The following is a 22,365-nucleotide window of genomic DNA, read 5'->3' on the forward strand; positions in this document are numbered from 1 at the left end:
TGCGGGCACTTCTCGCCCACGCCAGGCATTTATAGTACTGCTGCAGATTGCGCGTAGCATGTCATTTCTTTCTGATTTGGACCCGTGTTTTTCAAATCCTTTATCAGGCAGTCAGTTTGAATTATTTAATAGGCGTGATTCAATATGGAAGAGTTGGATGCAAAACCATCTCTGCGCCTCTGCAGAAGCTCTGTGCAAGCTTTTCGACAGAAGTATAAATTAGGCATGAGTCCACCACTGTTTGTGTCTGTGTGTAAATATTCACAAAACTAAATTAGGAAAGAAGGAAGTCAAAACAAAAAAAAGCACAGATTCAAAACAGGATTTCCTCATAATGTAGCTCAGAAAAGTCTCCTTGTTCGGTGAACGTCTTTTAAACTCTGTCTGCTGTTGACACACAACCAAACTGTGAAACCAAACAAACCAAAACAGACTGTGAGAACATCTAATTCCAAAGCTCTGCCAGGAAACTATTTTTTATTTCTGTCACTGTACTTCTTAATGTGGCAGAGATATGGGGAAACATTTTGTAAACTGGAGAAGTGATGCAAGAAACATAAATCGGTGAATACATCCTCTGTCATTCCATGACTGTGCCGAAGAAGAGTTTTCAGAGACGCAGAGACTCGTCAAGGTATCGTCACTTTATTTTCATTCGTTTATCAATAGTGTGTATTGTGCTGTTAGAGTAATTATATACTTTCAGTGTTTGATTATAGATATTTTATTTATTTTATTACAAATCAATTCATTTAATGTGTTTTAAATGATGCATTGAAAAACTCAGAATTTTTTAAATCTGACATTGTGTAAATGGAAAACTGATCATTTTGAAATTCACATATTGATGCATCATTTAGATACAGAAACAAGTTTACAATGCACATTTAAATAATGTATAATTGTTTTATTTTTTAATTGATTTTATACCACGGCCACAGAGAATTCACAGTTCTGATTAGATGGCAGGACACCTGTGATGCAGGTGTTTGCCATTTGAGATTAATATGCCATTATTATAAGGTAAATGTAGTTAAGGACCGCAACAGTGAGGCGTAGCTAAAGAGCTTAGAGCTTGTGTTATATGAGCAACAAAAAGGGCAAAATAACTTCGGTGGCACACTCAATAAAAGGCCTTTTCCCGGGACGACATTTTGACATGTCACAGTAGGAAAAATGTAAATAATGAAATAAATGAAGGCTGATTTTCCTTTTAGGGTTCTGATTTTGTTCATTCTGGCTCACAGTCGTACTGTCATGGCTCATTGGGACATTTAAATACAACAGAGCCATCATTAATGTTATTAGTAACTCCTGTGCTTTTCCTACCATGAAAAGTCAGAATGTCTACTGTGAAAAAGACCCGTATTTCAGTGATACTGAATGTTGAACGCAGCTGTTTTTCCCCAGAAAAAGTATGGTGTTTCTCCGTTATAATAACCCAAAATGCCTTTGAGAAGGAAGTCATATTTATTAAATATTTTGTATTTTATATTTATCTCAGAAAATGTACAGTAGGGATAGTATATATGACCATGTGTACATCAGCTTATTAGCCACAGACAATAATTGTATTTTTTTAATTCTTAAATTGCTTTGCTTAATGGTTTTCTTTTTTGTTTTATAGTGTTTCAAGATGAGAATCCTGATCTTCCTCACGTTTGTCCTGCTGCTAACGCATCAAAGTGTCTCACTCTCCAGACCACAGTGTCACAGCTGTGAACAAACATCCTGTGACTGCTCGAGACAAGACCTGAGCACGGTCCCTGCAGCCCCTTCACAGCTCATCACTGAACTCGATCTCTCATTCAACAGACTGCAGTCAATACGGGAAAATGACTTTGTCGCGTTTGCCAGTTTAAAGTCTTTAATCATGAGTAACAACATAATCCAAGAGATCCAGGAGCAAGCATTTGTCCCGCTGACTAATTTGGAGAAACTGGACTTGTCCTCAAACAGACTGGATGCGTTGTCTGCTGGATGGTTTGGAAACCTTTTTTCACTTCGGCACTTGAATCTTCTGGGGAACAAATATAAAATGTTGGGTCAAGGCAATCTTTTCCAGCCACTGAAGAGATTAAAGACTCTACATTTTGGAGGACCGAACCTTCAATCTGTCAGAAAAAGTGACTTTTCTGGCCTCAGTGGTCTTGAAGAGGTTGTTTTTGATGGAGTTAATCTGCAAGTCTATGCAGAAGGAAGTTTGACACAAATTGGGCCAATTAAATTTGTAACACTTGGTCTGAATGGTCCGTTTAGGAGAAATCCAGCGCTAGTAGAAGCTATCCTGTCTGATGTTGTACACCCAAACACAACGCTGACATTCACTGACACCCGGTTCTCCACAGCGGATCAGATGTTCCCATTCAAAGTGGCCGGCGACGGCGGAACTAAAAGCATTATCTTTAAAAATGTTATTATAACCGTTCCTGCTTGTATGGCATTTCTGAATTTGCTGTCGGGCTCGAATTTAACTACGGTGGCTTTTGAAGATATTAATTTCCACTTAAGTTTTGTGGGTATCGATACATTTCCCCGACACATGGACCGTTTGGAGGCTGCCGTCTTCAAAAACGTTAATTTCCCTCAGTTTTACAACTTCCCAGCCCTCTTTTTCCTGCAACCCATGCTGAGTGTTGTGCGAAGGGTGTCCGTGATAAACTGCAAGATGTTCCTCATTCCTTGTGAATCCTCTGCTGAATACTTAAAGCTGGAGTATTTCGACATCAGTGACAACTTGCTTAGTGATCAGCTCTTAAGCGAAATGATGTGCGATGGCAAAGGTGTCTTTTGGAGTCTGCAAACCATCAATGTCAGCAGGAATTATCTGCATTTCATCAACAGCCAGCTCTTCACTAAACTACCAAAGCTTAAAAACATTGACATGAGTGGAAATGTGTTTCGAAGTATGCCTGAGACTTGTTCCTGGCCGCCAAGTCTCCAGTTCTTAAACCTCTCATCAACACATTTAACAGAAGTAACCACTTGTTTGCCGGTGAGTTTACACATCCTCGATCTATCGGACAATAGCTTGACCGTGTTCAACATCGAACTACCTTTTCTCACTGACTTATACATCTCTGGCAACAAGATTGGTAGTTTGCCAAACGGTGTTTTATACCCTCGTCTCACATTTCTCTCTATTCAAAACAACGACATACAGGCGTTCAGCGGTAATAATCTAAATGATTATAATAATCTGAAGAGTTTGGAGGCTGCTGCTGACAAGTATGACTGTTCATGTGACTTTGTGGCGTTCATGACGTCTGACCGGATGAATCATCGAGTCACATTTAGAGATGAGTTCAAGTCGTACGTCTGTGACTCCCCTGACACCGTGAGAGGAAAGAGTGCGGCAGACGCAAGGTTGTCAGTGTTTGAATGCCACACAGCTTTAGCTTTATCTTTACTCTGCTCAGGGATCCTGGTGATGTTTCTGCTCGTTGCTGGTTTGTGTCACAAGTTCAGCGTTGTGTGGTATATGAAGATGACCTGGGCCTGGTTGAAAGCCAAGAGGAAGCCAAAGTTAAAAAAGGGAAAGCTCGAGTACGACGCCTTTGTGTCCTACAGTGAAATGGACTCTGGTTGGGTGGAAGCACATCTGGTCGCGGAGCTGGAGCAGGGCGAGCCTCCGCTACGGCTCTGCCTCCACAAGAGAGACTTTGTTCCCGGCGGCTGGATCTTGGACAACATCATGGACGCCATAGAGAAGAGTCACAGAACTCTGTTTGTCCTTTCTCAGCATTTTGTCAGCAGTGAATGGTGCAAGTACGAGCTGGATTACACCCATTTTAGATTGTTTGACCAAAACGACGACACAGTCGTGCTGATTCTGTTGGAGCCCATTGACAAAATGACCATCCCCAAAAAGTTCTGCAAGCTGCGGAGAGTCATGAACTCCAGGACGTACCTGGAGTGGCCTGATGATGATGACCAGATCCCCGGGTTCTGGCAAAGCTTGAGAACGGCTATTAAAAGACCTGAGACTGATAATCGGAACTCTTTACAGGCTTTCAATGTGGACCCTTAATTTCGTTTTTGGCTTATGTTGATTTGTCGCAAGGAGAAACGCACACGGTATATAAAAGATCCAAACGTTTCCTCGTCACAATTCCACGTCAGCACATATCCGTGCGACCATCCTTGCGCAAAGTATAACTGAAGATTTAGGCTTCAGCTCCATGACCCTGCCTCCTAACAATTACGTTTCTGTTCTACAAATTTGTTTTGCCAATTAGGTTTTATGAGGAAATGTAAATGTTGAATGGATAATGTTCTTTGGCAACGTTTTTTGTAGTGTAGGAAGTGCTACATTAGGTGTTTGGGGTGTATTTTGGGTGTACAAAGTGCAGTACATGTCAGTTGTCTATTACAGGGCGTATTAGTTTTGTTTAACATTGTGAGATTCTGTCTATCTGTCTGATTCTCTGGGATGCTTTGCAACTGCACAAGCCTTAATATGCTGTAACTGGGGCCAGGTTATGTATACTTTTAATTCAACATTACGAAGCAAAAACACATTTTTCAAAAAGTGAATTCATGTCATTAAGTTCTTGAACAAAGTACGTGTAGTGTGAAAGTATATATTGTAACACAACAAGTTGAGTTGCGTAAAAGCAGTTAACAAAAAAAGAGATAACAAAAAACGTGTTTAATGGAACAAATTATAGTATCACATTTTTCTTGTAAATTGATTTTATTCTGTAAGTATGCATTACCCTTTTCTCATCCTTAATCCTATATGAAACAATACAATATAACATTTGTACAAACTACTACTATGTCTATACGTACAACAGTCTCCTAATCTTTAACACATATATGCACACAGTGTATTCATTATTATTACATCATTTCAAAAAGATGGTTTCTAATATTGATTTAACAATTATGGTTGGAATTAATTTACTATATACTCTATTTCACTTATAAGATGTGTACGTGTGTGTGCATGCGTGTGTGTGTTCATGTGCTTGTGTGCCTAAAAGCGTGTGTAATTCATTGTCAGGCTCTTGAGAGCTGACATATTGCCGCTATTGATCTTTAGTCCTAAAATCAACACAGAAGCCTGGATACTGATGACAGGCAGGCCAGGGGAGTCAGGGTGTCCTGATAACACACACACACACACACACACAAACACACATTAATGCTCCACATGCACATATAAACAGAAGCACATGCACATATTTACAGAGTTACAGATGTCTGTAAAGGTTGGTCAAATCTGGGGAAGTGCAGGACTTCATCAGCCAGACTTAAAATCATCAAATCATTGCTTTCATGATTGAAATGTTATAAACATGCATTTACGTGTTGTACATACTGTATAAGTTTACTTCATTCTGTGTTATGTACTGTAATTTTACTGTATATTTTCATTTTGGTGTATGGTTTTTAAATATATCACAATTATTTTCAGTGCAGCTTTCTAGAGCTTTAGTGAAGCGTGAGATCATGTAGAAATAGCATTATGTTTAAAATTATTTTACGTACTTAAGTAGTTTCTTTGGTAAAGAAATTTGATACTCATTTGAAAAAAAATTAGCGTCTTTTGAGCCCGTACATTTAGTCTGAACTCATTTATTTGGGTTTGTAAGAAAAATGATAAAGTAGTTGTAGAAAACAGAAGAGCAGAGTTGGCGGAGCTCACAAATTCTTAGAGACAGCTACTGAAATATTAATAACTGAACAAACTTACAGATGTTTGTTTACACCCATGCTAATATTTATCAATTATTGGAAAGTTTACTTTCTATATTTGTTGAATTTTACATTTTCTTGTAATAGAGTGCTACAGGAATGAGTCCTAAAACCCGGAAATGAGTTAGCATTTTAGCACTTCCGGTTCCCTCGTTGGAAGTCAATGAGTTTTTTTAATGGGTTTTTAGTTAGATATGTGAAATAAGGTCTGTGGTTAACACAAGCTTAAGAGATTTTTACGTTTTGTTCTATTATAAAATAAGTCAGTAAATATCCCACTCGTTTGAAGCTTTTATGTGTCTTAAAAAAGGCGATTGCTAACACGCCGACTAGTCCGTCTTTACAGCCTCGTTGTGTATACTCGCTTTCATGCGCTCATACTGTACACTTTAAAAAATCATAAAAATGGTGTTCATTTGTGAAGATTATCTTGCTGAATAAAACATGTAAGCATCATAAACGTTTGTTTGCCACAGAGTTTATTTTCTGCAATAATCCAAAACCCAATGGAAAAATCCCATTGGCTTTTTGTCGAGGGAACCCGTGCGATTCTAACTTCCTGGTTGGCCTACAAACATACGTCATCCCTGCACCAAATAAACATATTTCTACTTGTTCAACAAGTAAAAAACTCTCTCGGACACATTATAAATAAATTGAAAATGTGAACGCTGTCCCAGCTAGTTAGTACCAAATAAATAGTCCTTGACAGAAAAGTTCCTAAGAAATTACAGTTACTGTTCATGCATATGTTCATTTTTTGGGGAAATTATTAGAAAGCTGTCCTGAATTGTTAAACTTTTAGGGCAAAACCAAGTCATGTTTTTGGGAAATCAAAATCATACTGTACGACTCTGAAAAGATAAGGGTGATATTTTTTTATTTTTCTTATTCTCAGCAAAGGAAAAGAACAAAACTTACAATGATTTTATCCTTTTTAATAAGTATTGTTTGTGCAAGCCTAATAAAACTTATTCCTATGCGTCATAGAGCTCCATTGTTGTCGATCCCACATTCACTGTCCTGCTGCTATAAAAAGCAGCAAATGTGTATTAATCTTCGGCTGAAAGTAGACCCCAACAAATATATTGTATAACCCTGTTTGAGGAATATTTGCTAAAAACTACAGTGACCAGCTGTGTTAAGAAATGACTGAGCCGTTTCTAAAAATTAAATTATATATTTGTCACTTGTTTTCAGCCTGAACTAATTGGCTTTTGGGCTGAGGGCCAGAAATAGTATTGAGAGACGGACTAACACATTTTTGGTATTTTATGGAAATTTGTCGACAATAACATAATAACAATACAGATTACAAAAGCCTTATGCTTTAACCTGACCTTTCTCTATTGCTCATTGTGTTTAAGGAAAATGATACAAGCAGCTCTGCCATGCAAAGTGCTAATCTGCTCATCTGTAGCAGTTTGTTCACCTGATGTTCACCTCCAAAGCTTTTAATCATCAAGTCAGTCAATAGCCACGGGTGTATCTGATCACATTGTTCTTGAAGACAAGGATTGGTAGTTTGTAAAGCTGACGTGGTTGACTCTTGTGAGTTTAATGTCGTGTCCTTTTGCCTCCCACTTAAAGAACATTATAGTGCGTCATGTTTTGAGGAGAGCCGCGTCCGACCGGGTTGCACTGTATCTCAGCCTGCTGATGTCGGTTCAGAGTGTTCCCCTTTAGAAGTCAAAACAGCATATGATTTGATTTCATGCTCTTTTATGCTTTAACTAGCCTGATAACAGGGACGGAAAAAAGCAATGATGTATGTGTGTGTGTATAACTACTCTCCATCATCCCCTAGCAGAGGATCCATTAGCCTTGGACCCCCTCCCCGGTTGCCCAGTGATAAAGTAAACAAAGTGTGTTTGGCCAATCCGGCATGCAAATATTTGTTCTGGAAGCTGCCTGATCCGACGCGAGACACACACACGTCTGCGGCCGTGTGCTGAGGTATATATACAGTGACGATCCTGTTGGTCCAGTATTACATATGCACACACACGTACAGAAGACTGGATCCATCAATGACCCGGGACAGACTTTTCCTCCGACTTCAACACAGATTCATCTGAACCTGGCCACTAAGGTAGTAAAACTTACTTTTCAACCAATTTAAAATGTTTATCCTGTCAACAAACCGTTTTCATATTTGATTCATACTTTTTCTCCTCTGGAACTGTCTCTCCAGTGTTCATAAGCCAACATGGCGGCAGGCGTCATCAGAAACTTCCTCGTCCAGGCCCCGACTCCAGCCTACTTCCCCCTCATTTTCCAGCACTCTCCATGCAAGGAAGACGAAGATATGGAGATGCTGGCGGAAAAGCCAGAGGTGAGGGAAGATGAGGAAGACAGAGAGATGGAGGAGGAGGAGGAGGATGAAGAATCTGAAACTCAGGAGGAAGAGGAGGAATGTTTGGAGGAGGTTTTCTTAAATCCCGCCCACTACGCTTTGGATGTGACCAAGCAGCTTCTGAGGTTTGCAGATCTCATCAGCCGGGACGTCCAGCGGTATTTCGGTCGCTGCTCTGGTGATCAAGAAGCTTGTGACATCTACAGCGACTCGATGTCCGTCACAACCAGCGGGCGTCTGCGTTACTATGACGACCTGCTGAAAATCGCAAGAGCGGGAAGTCCAGAGGTGCAAGAAAACGGCTCGGTGACTTGTGCTGATGATGAAGGAGTCGGTGTTGCTAAGGGCAGCAGTGGTTTGGGGCCCCTGGCTGAACTTTTCAACAACAAGGGCCCGAGTCAAGGCCGCAGCCAACCCATGATCAAGCGGCATCTCCCGCTCAGTTTCTGGACTGAGCCGATCCCCTGCTGCTCCCTGGTCGGTTTCAGCAACGCACCTGACGTCACGCACACCGACAGTGATGCACCTTCACAGAGCAGCACACACACAGACGCTAACACACACACAGACGCTAACACACACACAGACGCTAACACACACACAGACGCTAACACACACATGCACTACAACAATGACAGCTCTCAGCTGGACTTCAGTGACTTGCTGGCTTTCTGGGATCCAAACCCGGAGCTCACACACACACCGACGGAAAGCACACACATGCAGCATTAAACACATCAGCCTGCTGGGACTCGCAGCTTTATTCATGTCCTTTTCAACTTTGATAGATACTTTTAAAGAGTTTAATAAAAAGGAAAAAACTAATTAATACGTGTTGTGCGGTTTTCCTCTGGTAGCTTGGCACTGCAGTTTATTATTTGATGTTTTTAGAGCTGTCCCAAATACTATTTTTTGGGCGTCGAAGCTTCGGTGAGAAATATTCTAAGGTATTCGAAGCTTCGCTTCACGCTGCAGCGCTGACATGTTCTTCTTTCCATCTGTCTCCATCTCCCCCACTTCAGTGCAGCTGCCGCACTACTGTACACACATGCACCTCTACACACAACAAACAGCGAGATCCGTCTGAGAATAACTAATAATTAATGTTGAATATGAATAATGAAAAATGTTGTTGGAATATTTCTTATTTCAAGGGCGGAGAAACTCAGATTACAACACACACACACACACACACACACAGAGAGCGACTTCATTCTCTGCTCAGGTAGACATTACTCCTCTATATCTTTATAGCAAACAGTTCTACTCTGAATGTTGTATAGAGAACCTGTAAGTCAGTGGTTCTCAACCTTTTTTGTGTCAAGGACCTCTAAATTGATACACAATAGGTCACGGACTGCCATTTGATAAGATTTTGCTTCAGGGACCTCCATCTGAAAAGATTTGTGTTGTTAGATATGATTAAGACCCGAATTCTATAGTTGTCAACTTCAATTGAGGAGATAACCACGGAGGAAGTGAAACCTATGATGAAAAGTCACTCTTACGATATTGGGCTCACTAATAGGGGTGGCTGTGGCACAGAGGTAGAGTGGGTCGCCCACCAATTAGATCCTGATGGGCAGCTTGGCACCTTGCATGGCAGCCTCTTCCATCAGTGTATGAATGTGTGTGTGAATGGGTGACAAGTAGTGTAAAGCGCTTTGAGTGTTCGGAAGACTCGAAAGGCCATTTATCATTTACTAATACAATGAATTAAATAGTACAAATAAACTATTTCCCATTTTTCTGGGGACCCCCTGGAACTCCCCCTTAGGGTCCCCTAGTTGAGAACCAGAAAATAGTGAGATAAAAGAGTGAAGAAGAGAGAGCTAGACATCCATATATAACTGTGCTCTTGTTTTTAGGTAAATGAGGGTCTGATAAGGCCCAGAAAGAGGAGCACACTGAAGACAATAATCAAGAGAAAGTTGTAGTGGGATGAAAGAATAAAGAATTCTTGAAACCTCAACAGTCAATCAGCCAGTTTGCTCAATTCTGAATCTACAGGGCAGCGTTTGATTGGTTCAGACAGGAAAGAGTCCCCTGCAGGCGTACCGTCTGATTGGATCAGAGGCAAGGCCAGTCAAAGTTTAACACGCACTCTCCACCTTACACACATAAAGCTACAAACTTTCAGTGACATGTATTGTGGGTGTCCATACCTGAGCAGAGAGACAGAAACGCAGACATGAAGACGCACACGCTTTTGTCCATAACTCTGCTGGGCCTGCTGCTCTGGGCCTCCTGCACCCGGGCCGACGACACAGACGCCAAACAGGCAGAAACACAAGAAGACACATCGGAGGAGAAGTCAGAAGAGACTCCAAGAGAGGAGGAGGAGGAGGCTGAAGAGGCACCAAAGAAAGAGAAAACAACGGAGATAGAGGAGGAGAAAGATGTGATGGTTCTCCACATCAACAACTTTGCCAGAGCTCTCAGCGAGAACCAGTATGTACTGGTTGAATTCTGTAAGTATGAATTATCTCTAATGTAGATTTCAATGATGAATAAACTCTTTTGTGCCCAATAGGTACAAAGAATTTCATCTATTTTTCTTTTTTAAGATAATATATGTTAGGTTTATGTTTCTTTTTTAGCACAAACAACATATGTTGGGCTTAAATGGATTATTATTGACCAGTTTTGTGTTGAAAGGTGTCAAAGATTCGTAGTTTCCTAAAGAAGAAAAATGTAAAATGAAGCTGAGGAAGGCTGTGGGATACGGCCGAAAGCTTCAGGAATAACTAACTAAGTGGACCTTGAGTATTTATCACAGTATAAACGTCTTTTTGTCTGTTCAAGCCCTCGTGAGCACTGAGGCGTTATCATGCAAACGTGCAGACACGTGGCCTCTCCTGTCCAGATGCTCTCTTGGTTCAACTCTCCCACAGATGAGCTCAGCAGTGCGAGTGGAGAGGTCACGACAAGTAAAAGAGTAAAAGGGGGAAAAGGCTGAGACAAACTGCCACCGTTCCTATCAGCAGCTTATTTCCATGTGTATCTTCTTTGCATGTGATAGCAACAAAAAAACTGGACAGGACAGAGAGGCCTGTGGAGCAGCTGCATGTCTGCTGCTTTGGTTATTGATTTTCAGTATTTCTTTCATGCTGTATAAAGAGATCAACTGTCTGTGTGTGTGTGTGTGTGTGTGTGTGTGTGTGTGTGTGTGTGTGTGTGTGTGTGTGTAGATGCCCCCTGGTGTGGCCACTGTCAAAAGCTGGAGCCTGCTTACGCCGAGGCTGCTGCCAAGTTGAAGGAGGAGGCATCAACGATGCGTTTGGCCAAAGTGGACGCCACAGAGGAGACAGAGCTGTCCGAAGAGTTTAACGTCATGGGCTTCCCCGCTCTGAAGCTGTTCGTAAACGGAGACCGCAAGAATCCTGTGGACTACAATGGTAAACACACACACACACACACACACACACGCACACACACACACACAATATAACTGTAGACTAGGCTGGTGAAGCTGCTATCCAGCTTCTCGGATTCACGACCACATGAGCATACGTCATCACTAACTGAACAGCCATGTGTGAACCTAGTGTGTGTGTGTGTGTGTGTGTGTGTCGTTTCACTGCTGAACCAGTCTGCCGTCTTTTATATGCCCTGTGTTATTTGATTTAATCAACAGTTTTTTGTGTCTTCAATGTTTAACTGAGCAAATCAACTGTATTTTATTTCTTCAAGCTTAATTTTATGTTTTCTTTAGGGCTGTCAATCGATTCTAATATTTAATCTCGATTAATCGCAAGGTTGTCCATAGTTAATTGTGATTGATTGCAAAATAAATACAAATTATTTTATCTTTATAAAATGTACCTAAGGGAGATTGCCCAACAGGCAGCAACAGCTGTCAGTGTGTCAGTGTGCTGACTTGACTATGACTTGCCCCAAACTGCATGTGATTATCATAAAGTGGGCATGTCTGTAAAGAGGAGACTCGTGGGTACCCAGAGAACCCATTTTCATTCACACATCTTGAGGTCAGAGGTCAAGGGACCCCTTTGAAATTGTCATGCTAGTTTTTCCTCGCCAAAATTTAGATTAGGTTTGGAGCATTATTTATCCTTCTTCTCGACAAGCTAGTATGACATGGTTGGTACCACGAGTTTCTTAGTTTTTTTGTAGTTTCATATGAGATCTTCACTTTACCTTTAAAACTGAAGAAAACAAAACAATTAAAAATTAAAAGTTGTGTTATTACGTTAAAAGAAATTAGTGGCGTTAAAACGCCAATTTAATGCATGTGGCATACATTTTGGAAAGTGTGTGAGGTTTTTTTGTTCTTTGAATTTTGGAAGCACAACTTCAGTTCCTATAATATGTCTATAATAAACTGTGTAGACACAATACAGACACTCAGACCCTTCAGGACAAAAATGTCCCTATTGAAACCACAATTGTTGACAGTATAAAATCATCATTTCTATTATATCAGGCTTTCTAGAGCCCTGGCTTCAAAATTGTAGTTTTTAATATTTTCCAAAAGATTGAGACATTTTTTCATGTTTGCCCTACGGGGGGCAAACACATGCTATCATTCTAGCATGTTGTTGCTAATCCTTGACAAATCCTAGACTGTGGAAAAGTATCCCCCTAGCATTTAGTATTCAGAAAAGAATTACATTTGTTTGTGTTTTCATCACACAAAACAATAAAACAGTGGCATTTAAAGGGTTAAAATTCTGAAAATGACTGAATATTTGTTATGATCAGGACTGAAGTCGGTTAAAAGATTTAACAGTCAAAGTGGAAAATAATATTAACGTGGTGGTTATGACAGTGAGGCATAAGGGCAAAGAAATAGTCCAACGTGTCGTTTTTAAACCTCAGTTTTAGCAAGAAGTAAAGAAACAAGGTGTAATGTGTTTTTTAGTGAGTTTTACAGGTATTTTTGAGGTTACCACCTGTTTCCAGTCTTTACACTAAACTAAGCCAACCCTCTCGTGGCTCTAGCTTCTAGTTTGTGAGTCTGAATCAACATATTTTTTATAACCTTGTCAGTTTAAGCCACACTGTCACTTTTTATCTCACATCTTGGTGTGTTAAAGCACCTGAAATGACTCTGACTTGACTTCATTGATTTGTGGTTGTGTGTGTTTTCCAGGTAAGAGGTCAGCAGAGGGAGTAGTCGACTGGATAAAGCGTCGTGCCGGCCCCGGTCCTGCAGCGCTCGACTCTGCAGACTCTGCGGCTCAGTTCATCGACTCCCACAACATCACTGTTGTAGGATTCTTTGATGTACGTTCATCTATTTGATCTATCCTTACTAATACATCCTACGATCACACATTTATATTTACATTCATACTTACAATTTGATTCATGTCTATATTAGGATCTGGAAAGCGAGGCCGCCAAGGCGTTCAAGGAGGTTGCTATGGATGTTACGGACACAGAGTTTGCTGTGTCAGCGAGTCCAGAGGTTTTCCAGAAGTATGAAGTAAAAGTCAACTCAGTGGTGCTCTTCAAAAAGGTACAAACATGTTATGATGCCAACTGAAAGGCACAGAGTCAAGTGTTTTATAGAAAGGTAGAACCAAGATACAAACAGCTGGTAACGATGTTAGCTTTGCTGCCATCTAGTGCATACTGTATGTTGCTTTGTGAGGCCCAAATGTCCTCACATAGATAGAAAGGTTTGGATATTTTCTGACTTCTTTAAAAGGGTTTTATAACTTTTGGATTTAGAATAATGCGAAGTTAGATTTAGGGTTACATTTAGCCATATAACAGAATGTAAAGGAAAAGATTAGGCCTGCAACTACTGTAATGATCATTTTATTATGGATGAATCCGTCAGTTATTATTTCAATTGAACGATTCGGCGATACAATTTTAGAAAATAGGAAATAAGTTTATTTATGTTTATTTTTTGTGTTTTATCTTGTGTCGTGCAACAACTTGATGGTGTTACCTGCATGGGGGGATTACTTAAGTTTGAAGTGACTGCTAACATTTCTTGTTGGAAAGTCAATCAAACAATTACAAAGTGACACAAAATGACCACAAAGAGACACAAAACAACTACGAATGACAAAGACGTTTGCGACTGTTTCAGTCTGGGTGTCTTGATCCTATGTAGGAGAGGTGGGGGGCGTTTTACATGTCTGTGACAGGGGACCATTGTCTCATAATCCATCCATGGTTACATTCATTCAACCTTTATATAAACTATTTGAACTCAGAAATACTCATTTATAATATAGCCCAGTAAAGAAATAAACAATCATAGGTCCCAATAAACAAAAAATAGGTAAATTAATAATAAAATAATTATAATTTAAGGCAAATTAATCAACTAAAACAAGAAAAACTGGACCTGAAATGGGATGAAATTAGAAATTGAAATTGCCCTGCAGATAAGAGTGAGGTACGTTTTAGAACGTTCTGCATGTTATTCCATGTTGCAGGTGCACGATGGGAAAAACTTGATTTTTCAAGCTCAGTCGGGACTTTCAACAAACATTCATAGTTAGTTTATTTTTCTTTAAAGGACCAATATGTAATATATTTACTGTAATAAATCATAAAATGACTATGATATGTCATCAGAGATTAAGGAAACATGCTAAATTGAAAAACTGGCTTCTCTGACAATGTTCTCCTTGGAAATGTCCTTTTTTTGTTTTATTTAGTTTTGTTTTTTGAATATTTTAAGTGTTTTATGTGAATGCTGATTATGACCGAATCAAATCATTTTTCCAGGAGCCAAAGGTTTGGGTTGTTTTGTCCAACCATCAGTACAAACGCAAAGATATTGAATTTTTAATGATATAAAGGAGAAAAGCAACTGTTTGCCATTTTTGTTTGATATACAAATTAAACATTTAAGCAATCATCCAATTTGGTGTTTCCGTGGAATGACTCATCGATTTATCATCTTATTGTTTCCAGATTAGAATAGATTAGGGTTAGGTCTGCTGAAGTTGTGTGAAACAAACGTATATGTTTTCTAGTTTGACGACGGCAGAGCAGACTTCTCGTTGTCAGAAGAAGAGAAGCTGGACAAAGAAAAGCTGATCAGCTTCATGAAGGAAAACAGCCTGGAGCTGATCATCCCATTCAGCCAGGAGGTAACACACACACACACATAATTAGAAATGTAGAATTCAATATAAAATGATATTGAAGTTAAATTTTACAGTATGTGTGTTTACAGAGGGCAGAGAAGATCTTCGGCGCCAGCGTCCAGCTGCACAGCCTGCTGTTCATCAACTCCTCTGTGGAGAGTCAGACCACGCTGGTGGACGAAGCCAGGACCATCGCCAGAGAGTTTAAGGGCAAAGTCAGTTACAGGAAGACAGAAAACTTTATTTAACCTTGTTGTTTTGGTGTTAATGTCTGCGGTGTGTGTGTGTGTGTTATGTAGGTGCTGTTCGTTGTGATTGACGTAACGGCAGACATTTCTCATGTGTTGAATTACTTCGGCGTGTCTGCGAAGGACGCCCCCACCGTGCGTCTCATCAACATGGAAACAGGAAAGAAGTTCGCCATCGCTGCCGGAGATCTCACCTTAAATTCACTGAGAGAGTTGTGCCAGGAAGTTCTTGGTGGCACTGCCAAGGTAACACACATACACACACACACGTTTCATATTCAGTCACACAGCAACATTAAACCCAACAACTAATGCTCTTGATTTCAGCCTTACTATCGGTCTGATGACATCCCAGAGGACTGGAATAAAGGACCAGTCAAAGTCCTGGTGGGGAAGAACTTTGACTCCGTTGCTTTGGACCCGACCAAAAACGTCTTTGTGGAGTTCTGTAAGTTTGTCTGCCGGCCTGAGTCTGCACTGTAAAAACTCAACTAGGATTTAGTGAAATCATCTTTTATCATGAAACTCAGGCAAATTGTGAATTTAAAATTTTCAAGCTATTTTTGACCATAAAATCATTAGCTCTTGACTTAAATGAATTAATGTCCTGCAACTTTTTGTGGAATTAGCAAATTAATAACTGATGTTGATTGATGGTGAATACAGCTCTATATATAATTTTTTTTCCAAGTGAAAAGTTCAACAGCATATTTAGCCAGTTTTGTGAAATATTTAGTTAAAAGACATGAACCACTATGCATGCACTCTTTAGGACCAGCTCGTTCTCTGTCCCAGGGTGTCAAATACAGAGGTTTTGTCATGGCCGTCGGCGTTCAATACCGCCGCATAAGGCACCCTTAAGCGCCGGTATGAAACACACCGGGCGTTCCATTAAGTATAATGTAAACCCATCTACAGGAACAGTAAACGCTCCGAGAAAGTGCACCGGGAGTAACTGTGGTGATGTAGTTTAAAGAGCGAAAAGACACACGTTGGATGGGAGGGGAAGTGGATGGGCCCAACAAACACAAGGCTTTCATCCAGGAGACCCCTGTTTGTGTCCCGTGCGTCACGTTACAATCAGCTGTGCGTTCGTGTCGAGGCGTTACGCTGCCTTTGCATCATACAGGAAATACAGAGATCCGACTTATAAACATCGTTAACATCAACGTTCAAGTCAGAAAACTTGGATTTGTTTGAAAGCTGTGACATATCCAACCTGACGCTATTGTATTTGATGGGAAACTTGTATGTTTTTATGTTGAAATAATCCACTGATATAAAACCTGTGTGTGTGTATGTATGTAGATGCTCCATGGTGTGGACACTGTAAGGATCTGACTCCCATCTGGGAACAGCTGGGCGAAAAGTATGCAGACAAAGATGACATCATCATAGCCAAGATGGATGCCACGACCAACGAGGTGGAGTCTGTTTCCATTAAGGGATTCCCGACGCTCAAATACTTCCCAGCTGAAGGCAAAGAGGTGCACATTCAAAGCTACACACATGTCCAGCTACACCAGCTCTGCATACAGACTCATACACACACGTTTGTATGAACGAGCTTTTGATTATTTCACATCCTGTCCTCCTTAATGTCTTCTTTTTCTCTCTTTCTCTTCGTCCTAGGTGGTCGACTACACTGGAAACAGGGATCTGGAGACTTTGTCTAAGTTCCTGGATGATGGAGGAGTGTTACCCGAGAATGAAAGTGTTGAGGAGGAAGATGAGGATGACGAGATAGTTGACGACGATAGTGATGAGGTTTGTATTTTTACAGCTACTTTATATATTAATCCCATAAAAAAAACGTATTCCTATTTCCAGTCTCCCATTTAATTTCTCTGTTTTAGGAGTCTAATGAGTCTGCAGAGGTACCGACCAACGAAACGTCTAAAGATGAGCTGTGATGTCATTTTGCTTTTCGACCAATCAGGATCAACCTAGCGTCTTCCATTTTTTCTTAATAAAATTAATTTGGGTAACAAACATAACATGACTATTTCAAATAAGCTTTAAACTCTGTTTAGATTTGTCTTAATGCTAAACCTGATTTTCTGAAACACTGTGTGTAAATATTCTATTTAATTTCTCTAAATGTCTAAATGAATTCAATTCAAGATACGTTTCTGTAACGAGTCAGTGACATAGTTAAAGTTTGACTTGATGACTTTTTTTTCAGTGATTAAAAAAATTAAATAAAACATAAATAAGTTTACCATAAAAGATATGTAACAAATGAATTGGTCGACATGTTTATGAGAAGCAACAGTTAAGAGGGAAGAATATGCTGAGAAGGAAGAGAGTTAAAGGTGAAGAGAAGAAATAGCAGTGGAGCTGAAAGAAAGCAATAGATGACGATGGACAGGAGGAAGTAGATTGAGAGGAACAAAAGTTGTGTTTCTCATTCCTAAGTGACATCGACAAAACAGACAAGACAAGTGTTGTGAATAATGGTGGACTGATCAAAGGAGGTGCATCAGAAACCAGAGACGGACTGAAATAAAATACAGTTGTATGGTAATTTGCAAAAAGTACCACAACTATCTAGTGTGAGTATCAAGATACAGTCTGACAAGACTATACGAGTCTACAGCCATTCTAACAGCTCTGTGAGGCCGTATCAATACACAGTGATGCCTTTAGCTAAACGCTAACATCAGCATGCTAATATATTCAAAGACAGTGTGTTGATGTTTAGATGGTTTGTTTACCATCTTAGTTTAACATGCTAACATTTGCTTATTAGGCTTTAACGCTAAGTACAGCAGAGTATTGCAAAAACAGAACTTTTAACCTGGTGAAGATCAGGGGCTCAAAAGTTTTTATAAATCATGGACAAGATTTCATGATCATCCAATAGTTGTTGAAGTATTACAATAAAAATGTCAATTTCATGGCTGTAGTAGAGGAAAGGTCAGGGGATCACCAAGGTCATTAGGATACCTCGTCTGGGAACCATGAATCCATTTATAAAGTGATTCAATGATTATATTTGATAAATAAATGTAAACATCTATGATGGATCACAACCTGTGTTATCTTGAATGGTAACAAGTAAATTACCTGTTACCTATACTCTAGGCTTTTTTGAACTAGGGCTGTCAAAGTTAACAATTTGTTTTACCGCCACTAATTTCTTTAACGCATTATCGCAAACGATCTTTTGCAGGTTCTAGCGGGCTCAGTTTTAAAGCTTTAAAGTTTAAAGCTAGAGTGAAGATACTGGCATCATATTAACCTAGAAAACCTAATGAATCCATTGGTTCTAACCATGTCATGCTAGCTTGTCGCGAAGGAGGTTAAATAACGTTCCAAACTTACGATAAATTTTGGTGAGGAAAAACTGACATGGCCATTTATAACCTCTGACCTCAAGATATGTGAATGAAAATGGGTTCTATGGGTACGTCTCTGGTTAACTCCTATTATAAACTGTCTGACTGAGGGTGCTTAGCAGTGGCCATCACCACGGCAACGTTTGATTGCTGCTAGACAGACAGGTGACTCACATTAGCCAATCAGAGCAGGCAGACTAACACACAAGCACACACACACACACACACACACACACACACAAATACACTGCTCTTTTGGGCCATACAGAGTCGCCATACTTTAACGTAGAAAAATGAAATGAAAAGTTATTGAACACTTTTGGGCTCTAAACTTGTTAGAAATGATAAATAAGGGGTGTTAAAGGAAATCATTTTACTTATTTATTTTATCACTATGCTAATAAGAGTGAACTACTCTCACCACCCTGTATAAATGTGAATGAATGAAAAAGTCTTTAGCATAACAAATCATAAAGAATATGATAAGGAACTCTTATACCACCTTTTTTTTTTAACCAAGATATTGTGGTGATTACTGTATATTATTTATGAAACATTTACAAATTCTCACAGGTAATGATTTGTTTGTACTCATAATTCCACACAACTATTATGTTTTTTTTTTTAATATTCACTTGTAGCTTTTCCTACAAACAATATAGTACATATCCACAAACTTGATTATATTTTATTTCTTGGTAAATAAGAGAATGTTTCTAAGCAAGTATTGCAGATATCACTATTATCATAATAATAATAATAATAATAGCTTGGATTTATATAGCGCCTTTCATGAAACCCAAGGACGCTTAACAAAAACATAAATAAACACAACAACTGTAACAGAAGCTAGAGGCCATAGGCCTTGGTGAAGAGGTGGGTTTTGAGGAGTCTTTTGAAGGTGTCCAGAGATGGTGCGTTGCGGAGCTCTATGGGGAGAGAGTTCCAAAGTGTGGGGGCTGTCACACTGAAGGCTCTGTCCCCAAAAGTTCGCATTCTTGTGTGAGGGATGGAGAGCTGACCCGTGCCTGAGGATCTAAGGTTCCGGGGCTGTGTGTATGGGTGGAGGAGGTCAGATAAATACTGAGGAGCCAGGGCATTGAGGGATTTGTAGGTGAGGAGGAGGATTTTGTAGGTGATGCGGGACTTGACCGGGAGCCAGTGGAGGTGGATGAGGGTGGGGGTGATGTGCTGCCAGGGCTTGGTGCGGGTGAGAACCCTGGCAGCCGAGTTTTGCACATACTGGAGCCTGTCCAGGGCTTTGCTGGGAACCCCGGACAGAACTCCATTGCAATAGTCCAAACGGGAGGTGACGAAAGCGTGGATGAGGGTTTCTGCCACAGAGTCAGAGAGTGATTGCCGGAGACGTGAGATGTTTTTGAGGTGGAAGAAGGCGGATTTGGTGATGAACCTGATATGAGACTGGAATGATAGTGTTGGGTCCAGGATGACACCCAGGTTGCGGACTTCCGAGGATGGGGAGAAGGAACAGCCGTCAACGTCCAGGTGGAGATCTCCAACCTTCCGGAGCAGGGCCTTGGGAGCCACAACCATGAGCTCGGTTTTGTTGCTGTTGAGTTTTAGGAAGTTAGATGACATCCAGATTTTTATTGCATGTAGGCAGTTTACAAGTGACTGTGGGGGTAGCTGGGTGGATGGTTTGGTGCTGAGATATAGTTGTGTGTCGTCAGCATATGAATGAAAGCTGAGACCGTGGTGGCGGATGATCTGACCAAGGGGGAGCATGTAGATGGTGAAGAGGAGGGGTCCCAGCACAGAGCCTTGAGGTACGCCATGGTTGACTGGGGCCGGGGTGGAACTGGAGTCTCTGATGGTGACAAACTGTTTTCTGTTTGTGAGGTAGGACTGAAACCAGGAGAGAGCTGAACCGGTGAGGCCAAGGTAGTCAGATAGGCGGGTGAGGAGGATAGTGTGGGAGACTGTGTCGAAGGCAGCTGAAAGGTCCAGGAGGACGAGGATGCTGATGTGACCAGAATCTGCAGCGATGAGGAGGTCATTTGTGATTTTGATGAGGGTGGTCTCTGTGCTGTGGTGTGGTCTGAAGCCAGATTGAAACGTTTCGTAGAGCTCATGGTTGGCCATATGTTGATGGAGTTGGGCGGCCACTGTTCTTTCCAGAATTTTGCTCAGGAAAGGAAGGTTGGAGATCGGTCGGTAGTTGTTGCTGTCATCCCGGTCCAGACCTGGCTTTTTGAGGATGGGAGTGACTGATGCCATCTTGAGGCTGTCGGGTACAAGACCAGATGCCAAGGAGGAGTTGATGATGTTCACCATAATGGGGCACAGGGCAGGTAGGCATGCCTTGACCAAGGCTGTGGGCATGGGGTCCAGAGAACAGGTGGAGGCTTTGGCCTTAGTGACCAACTTTGCGACCTGAGGAGCACATACAGGGGAGAAGAAGGAGAGGGAGCACTGAGGCAGGCGAACATCCGAGGGAGCCACGCCCAGTGGCTGAGGTGTGTGTGGAGGGAGGTGGGCAGGCACCAGGAGCTGCTGATGGATGGACTCGACTTTGTCCTGGAAAAAGTCCAGGAACTTAGTGCAGAGGTCGGGGGCACCTGAGGGGAGGGGGGGGTCGAGGGGGCGAAGGAGCCGGTTGATGGTGGAGAACAGCAGTCTGGGGTGGTTTTGTTGGTTGGTAATGAGGGTGGAGTAGTACTGTGTTTTGGCCTGGGAGAGAGCTACTTTGTAGGCCCTCACATGCTCTTTATAAGCCTCAAGGTGGACAGTGAGGCCAGATCTTTTGTAGCGCCTCTCCAGTTGACGGCCGGTGGACTTCTGGGTGCGGAGTTCAGTGGTGAACCAGGGGGCGGGACGGGTATAGGAGACAGTCCGGGTTTTGAGGGGGGCAAGGGAGTCAAGGCTGCCGGATAAAGTGGCGTTGTAGTGGGCAACCAGCCCATCAGCAGAGCTGTCGTGTGGATCTGAGGCCAGATGGGTCGCTATCAGGTCGTTCAGAGCTGGTGTACTCACTGTCTTGATGTTCCTGTACTGGATGGTACGTTTTGTGCGCTGCCTGGGCAGGGTGACAGGAACAGTGCAGAGAACAGCGAGATGGTCTGAAACCGCGAGGTCCAGGCACTGCAGATGGGAGGGAGTTGTGCCAGTGGAGCACACCAGATCCAGCGTGTGGCCTTTAGTGTGGGTGGGACTTTTAACGTGCTGTGTGAAGTTGAAACAGTCCAACAGTGACAGGAATTCAGTGGCAAACGAGCAGCTGGTGGAGTCCACATGAATATTAAAGTCACCGAGCAGGAGTGTAGATGGAGACATGGAGCAGACAGAGGTGAGAAGCTCAGACAGCTCAGACATGAAGGTGGTGGAGGCTTTAGGAGGGCGGTAGATGAGGACAACCTGGAGCTGTGTAGACCCAACCAGGGAGAAAATGACACACTCAAATGAGGTGACATTGGGTACTGGAAGGTCTTTGACCAGGATGTCAGCTCGATGTATAACAGCCAGCCCGCCGCCACGACCCATGGAGCGAGGCTTTTGTATGTAGACATATCCAGGGGGAGTGGCTTGATTAAGCGCCATGAAATCCTGCTGATTTTGCCAAGTCTCTGTTAGACAGAGAAAGTCAATTTTCCTGTCAGTGATAATATCATGGATGAGTA

At 41.4% G+C, this 22,365-nt stretch overlaps 3 protein-coding genes and 1 long non-coding RNA gene across 4 annotated transcripts in view; 3 read left to right on the forward strand and 1 right to left on the reverse strand.

The window, feature by feature from the left end:
• The window catches only part of LOC141764392 (uncharacterized), a 64,064-nt gene extending 45,265 nt beyond the window's left edge, over positions 1-18,799 (reverse strand). The window contains exon 1 of the long non-coding RNA XR_012593261.1: positions 18,763-18,799. This is a non-coding gene — a long non-coding RNA (uncharacterized LOC141764392). The remainder of the gene's footprint in view (positions 1-18,762) is intronic.
• LOC141764389 (toll-like receptor 2) lies at positions 335-4,172 on the forward strand. The gene is made up of 2 exons (XM_074629602.1): positions 335-634; positions 1,628-4,172. The coding sequence occupies exon 2, from the start codon at positions 1,637-1,639 to the stop codon at positions 4,028-4,030; it is 2,394 nt and encodes a 797-aa protein (XP_074485703.1). The 5' UTR covers positions 335-634; positions 1,628-1,636; the 3' UTR covers positions 4,031-4,172.
• percc1 (proline and glutamate rich with coiled coil 1) lies at positions 7,564-8,871 on the forward strand. The gene is made up of 2 exons (XM_074631353.1): positions 7,564-7,795; positions 7,898-8,871. The coding sequence occupies exon 2, from the start codon at positions 7,913-7,915 to the stop codon at positions 8,789-8,791; it is 879 nt and encodes a 292-aa protein (XP_074487454.1). The 5' UTR covers positions 7,564-7,795; positions 7,898-7,912; the 3' UTR covers positions 8,792-8,871.
• On the forward strand, positions 10,187-17,573 carry pdia2 (protein disulfide isomerase family A, member 2). Its single transcript, XM_074631354.1, has 11 exons — positions 10,187-10,530; positions 11,251-11,457; positions 13,173-13,306; positions 13,404-13,541; positions 15,025-15,141; positions 15,228-15,353; positions 15,438-15,632; positions 15,714-15,834; positions 16,695-16,873; positions 17,019-17,153; positions 17,243-17,573. Exons 1-11 carry the CDS (start codon positions 10,251-10,253, stop codon positions 17,297-17,299), a joined length of 1,689 nt encoding a protein of 562 aa, XP_074487455.1. The 5' UTR covers positions 10,187-10,250; the 3' UTR covers positions 17,300-17,573.
• Positions 18,800-22,365: the final 3,566 nt, after the last annotated feature.

Source organism: Sebastes fasciatus, chromosome 3 (assembly GCF_043250625.1).
Source record: "Sebastes fasciatus isolate fSebFas1 chromosome 3, fSebFas1.pri, whole genome shotgun sequence".
Lineage (NCBI taxonomy): Eukaryota > Metazoa > Chordata > Actinopteri > Perciformes > Sebastidae > Sebastes > Sebastes fasciatus.

Bases quoted from the DNA above. Each gene is read 5' to 3' on its own strand.
- LOC141764389 (XM_074629602.1), top strand. From the start codon at position 1,637: ATGAGAATCCTGATCTTCCTCACGTTTGTCCTGCTGCTAACGCATCAA.
- percc1 (XM_074631353.1), top strand. From the start codon at position 7,913: ATGGCGGCAGGCGTCATCAGAAACTTCCTCGTCCAGGCCCCGACTCCA.
- pdia2 (XM_074631354.1), top strand. From the start codon at position 10,251: ATGAAGACGCACACGCTTTTGTCCATAACTCTGCTGGGCCTGCTGCTC. The intron at 10,531-11,250 runs GTAAGTATGAAT...GTGTGTGTGTAG, and splicing joins GTATGTACTGGTTGAATTCT to ATGCCCCCTGGTGTGGCCAC. The intron at 11,458-13,172 runs GTAAACACACAC...TGTGTTTTCCAG, and splicing joins GAATCCTGTGGACTACAATG to GTAAGAGGTCAGCAGAGGGA.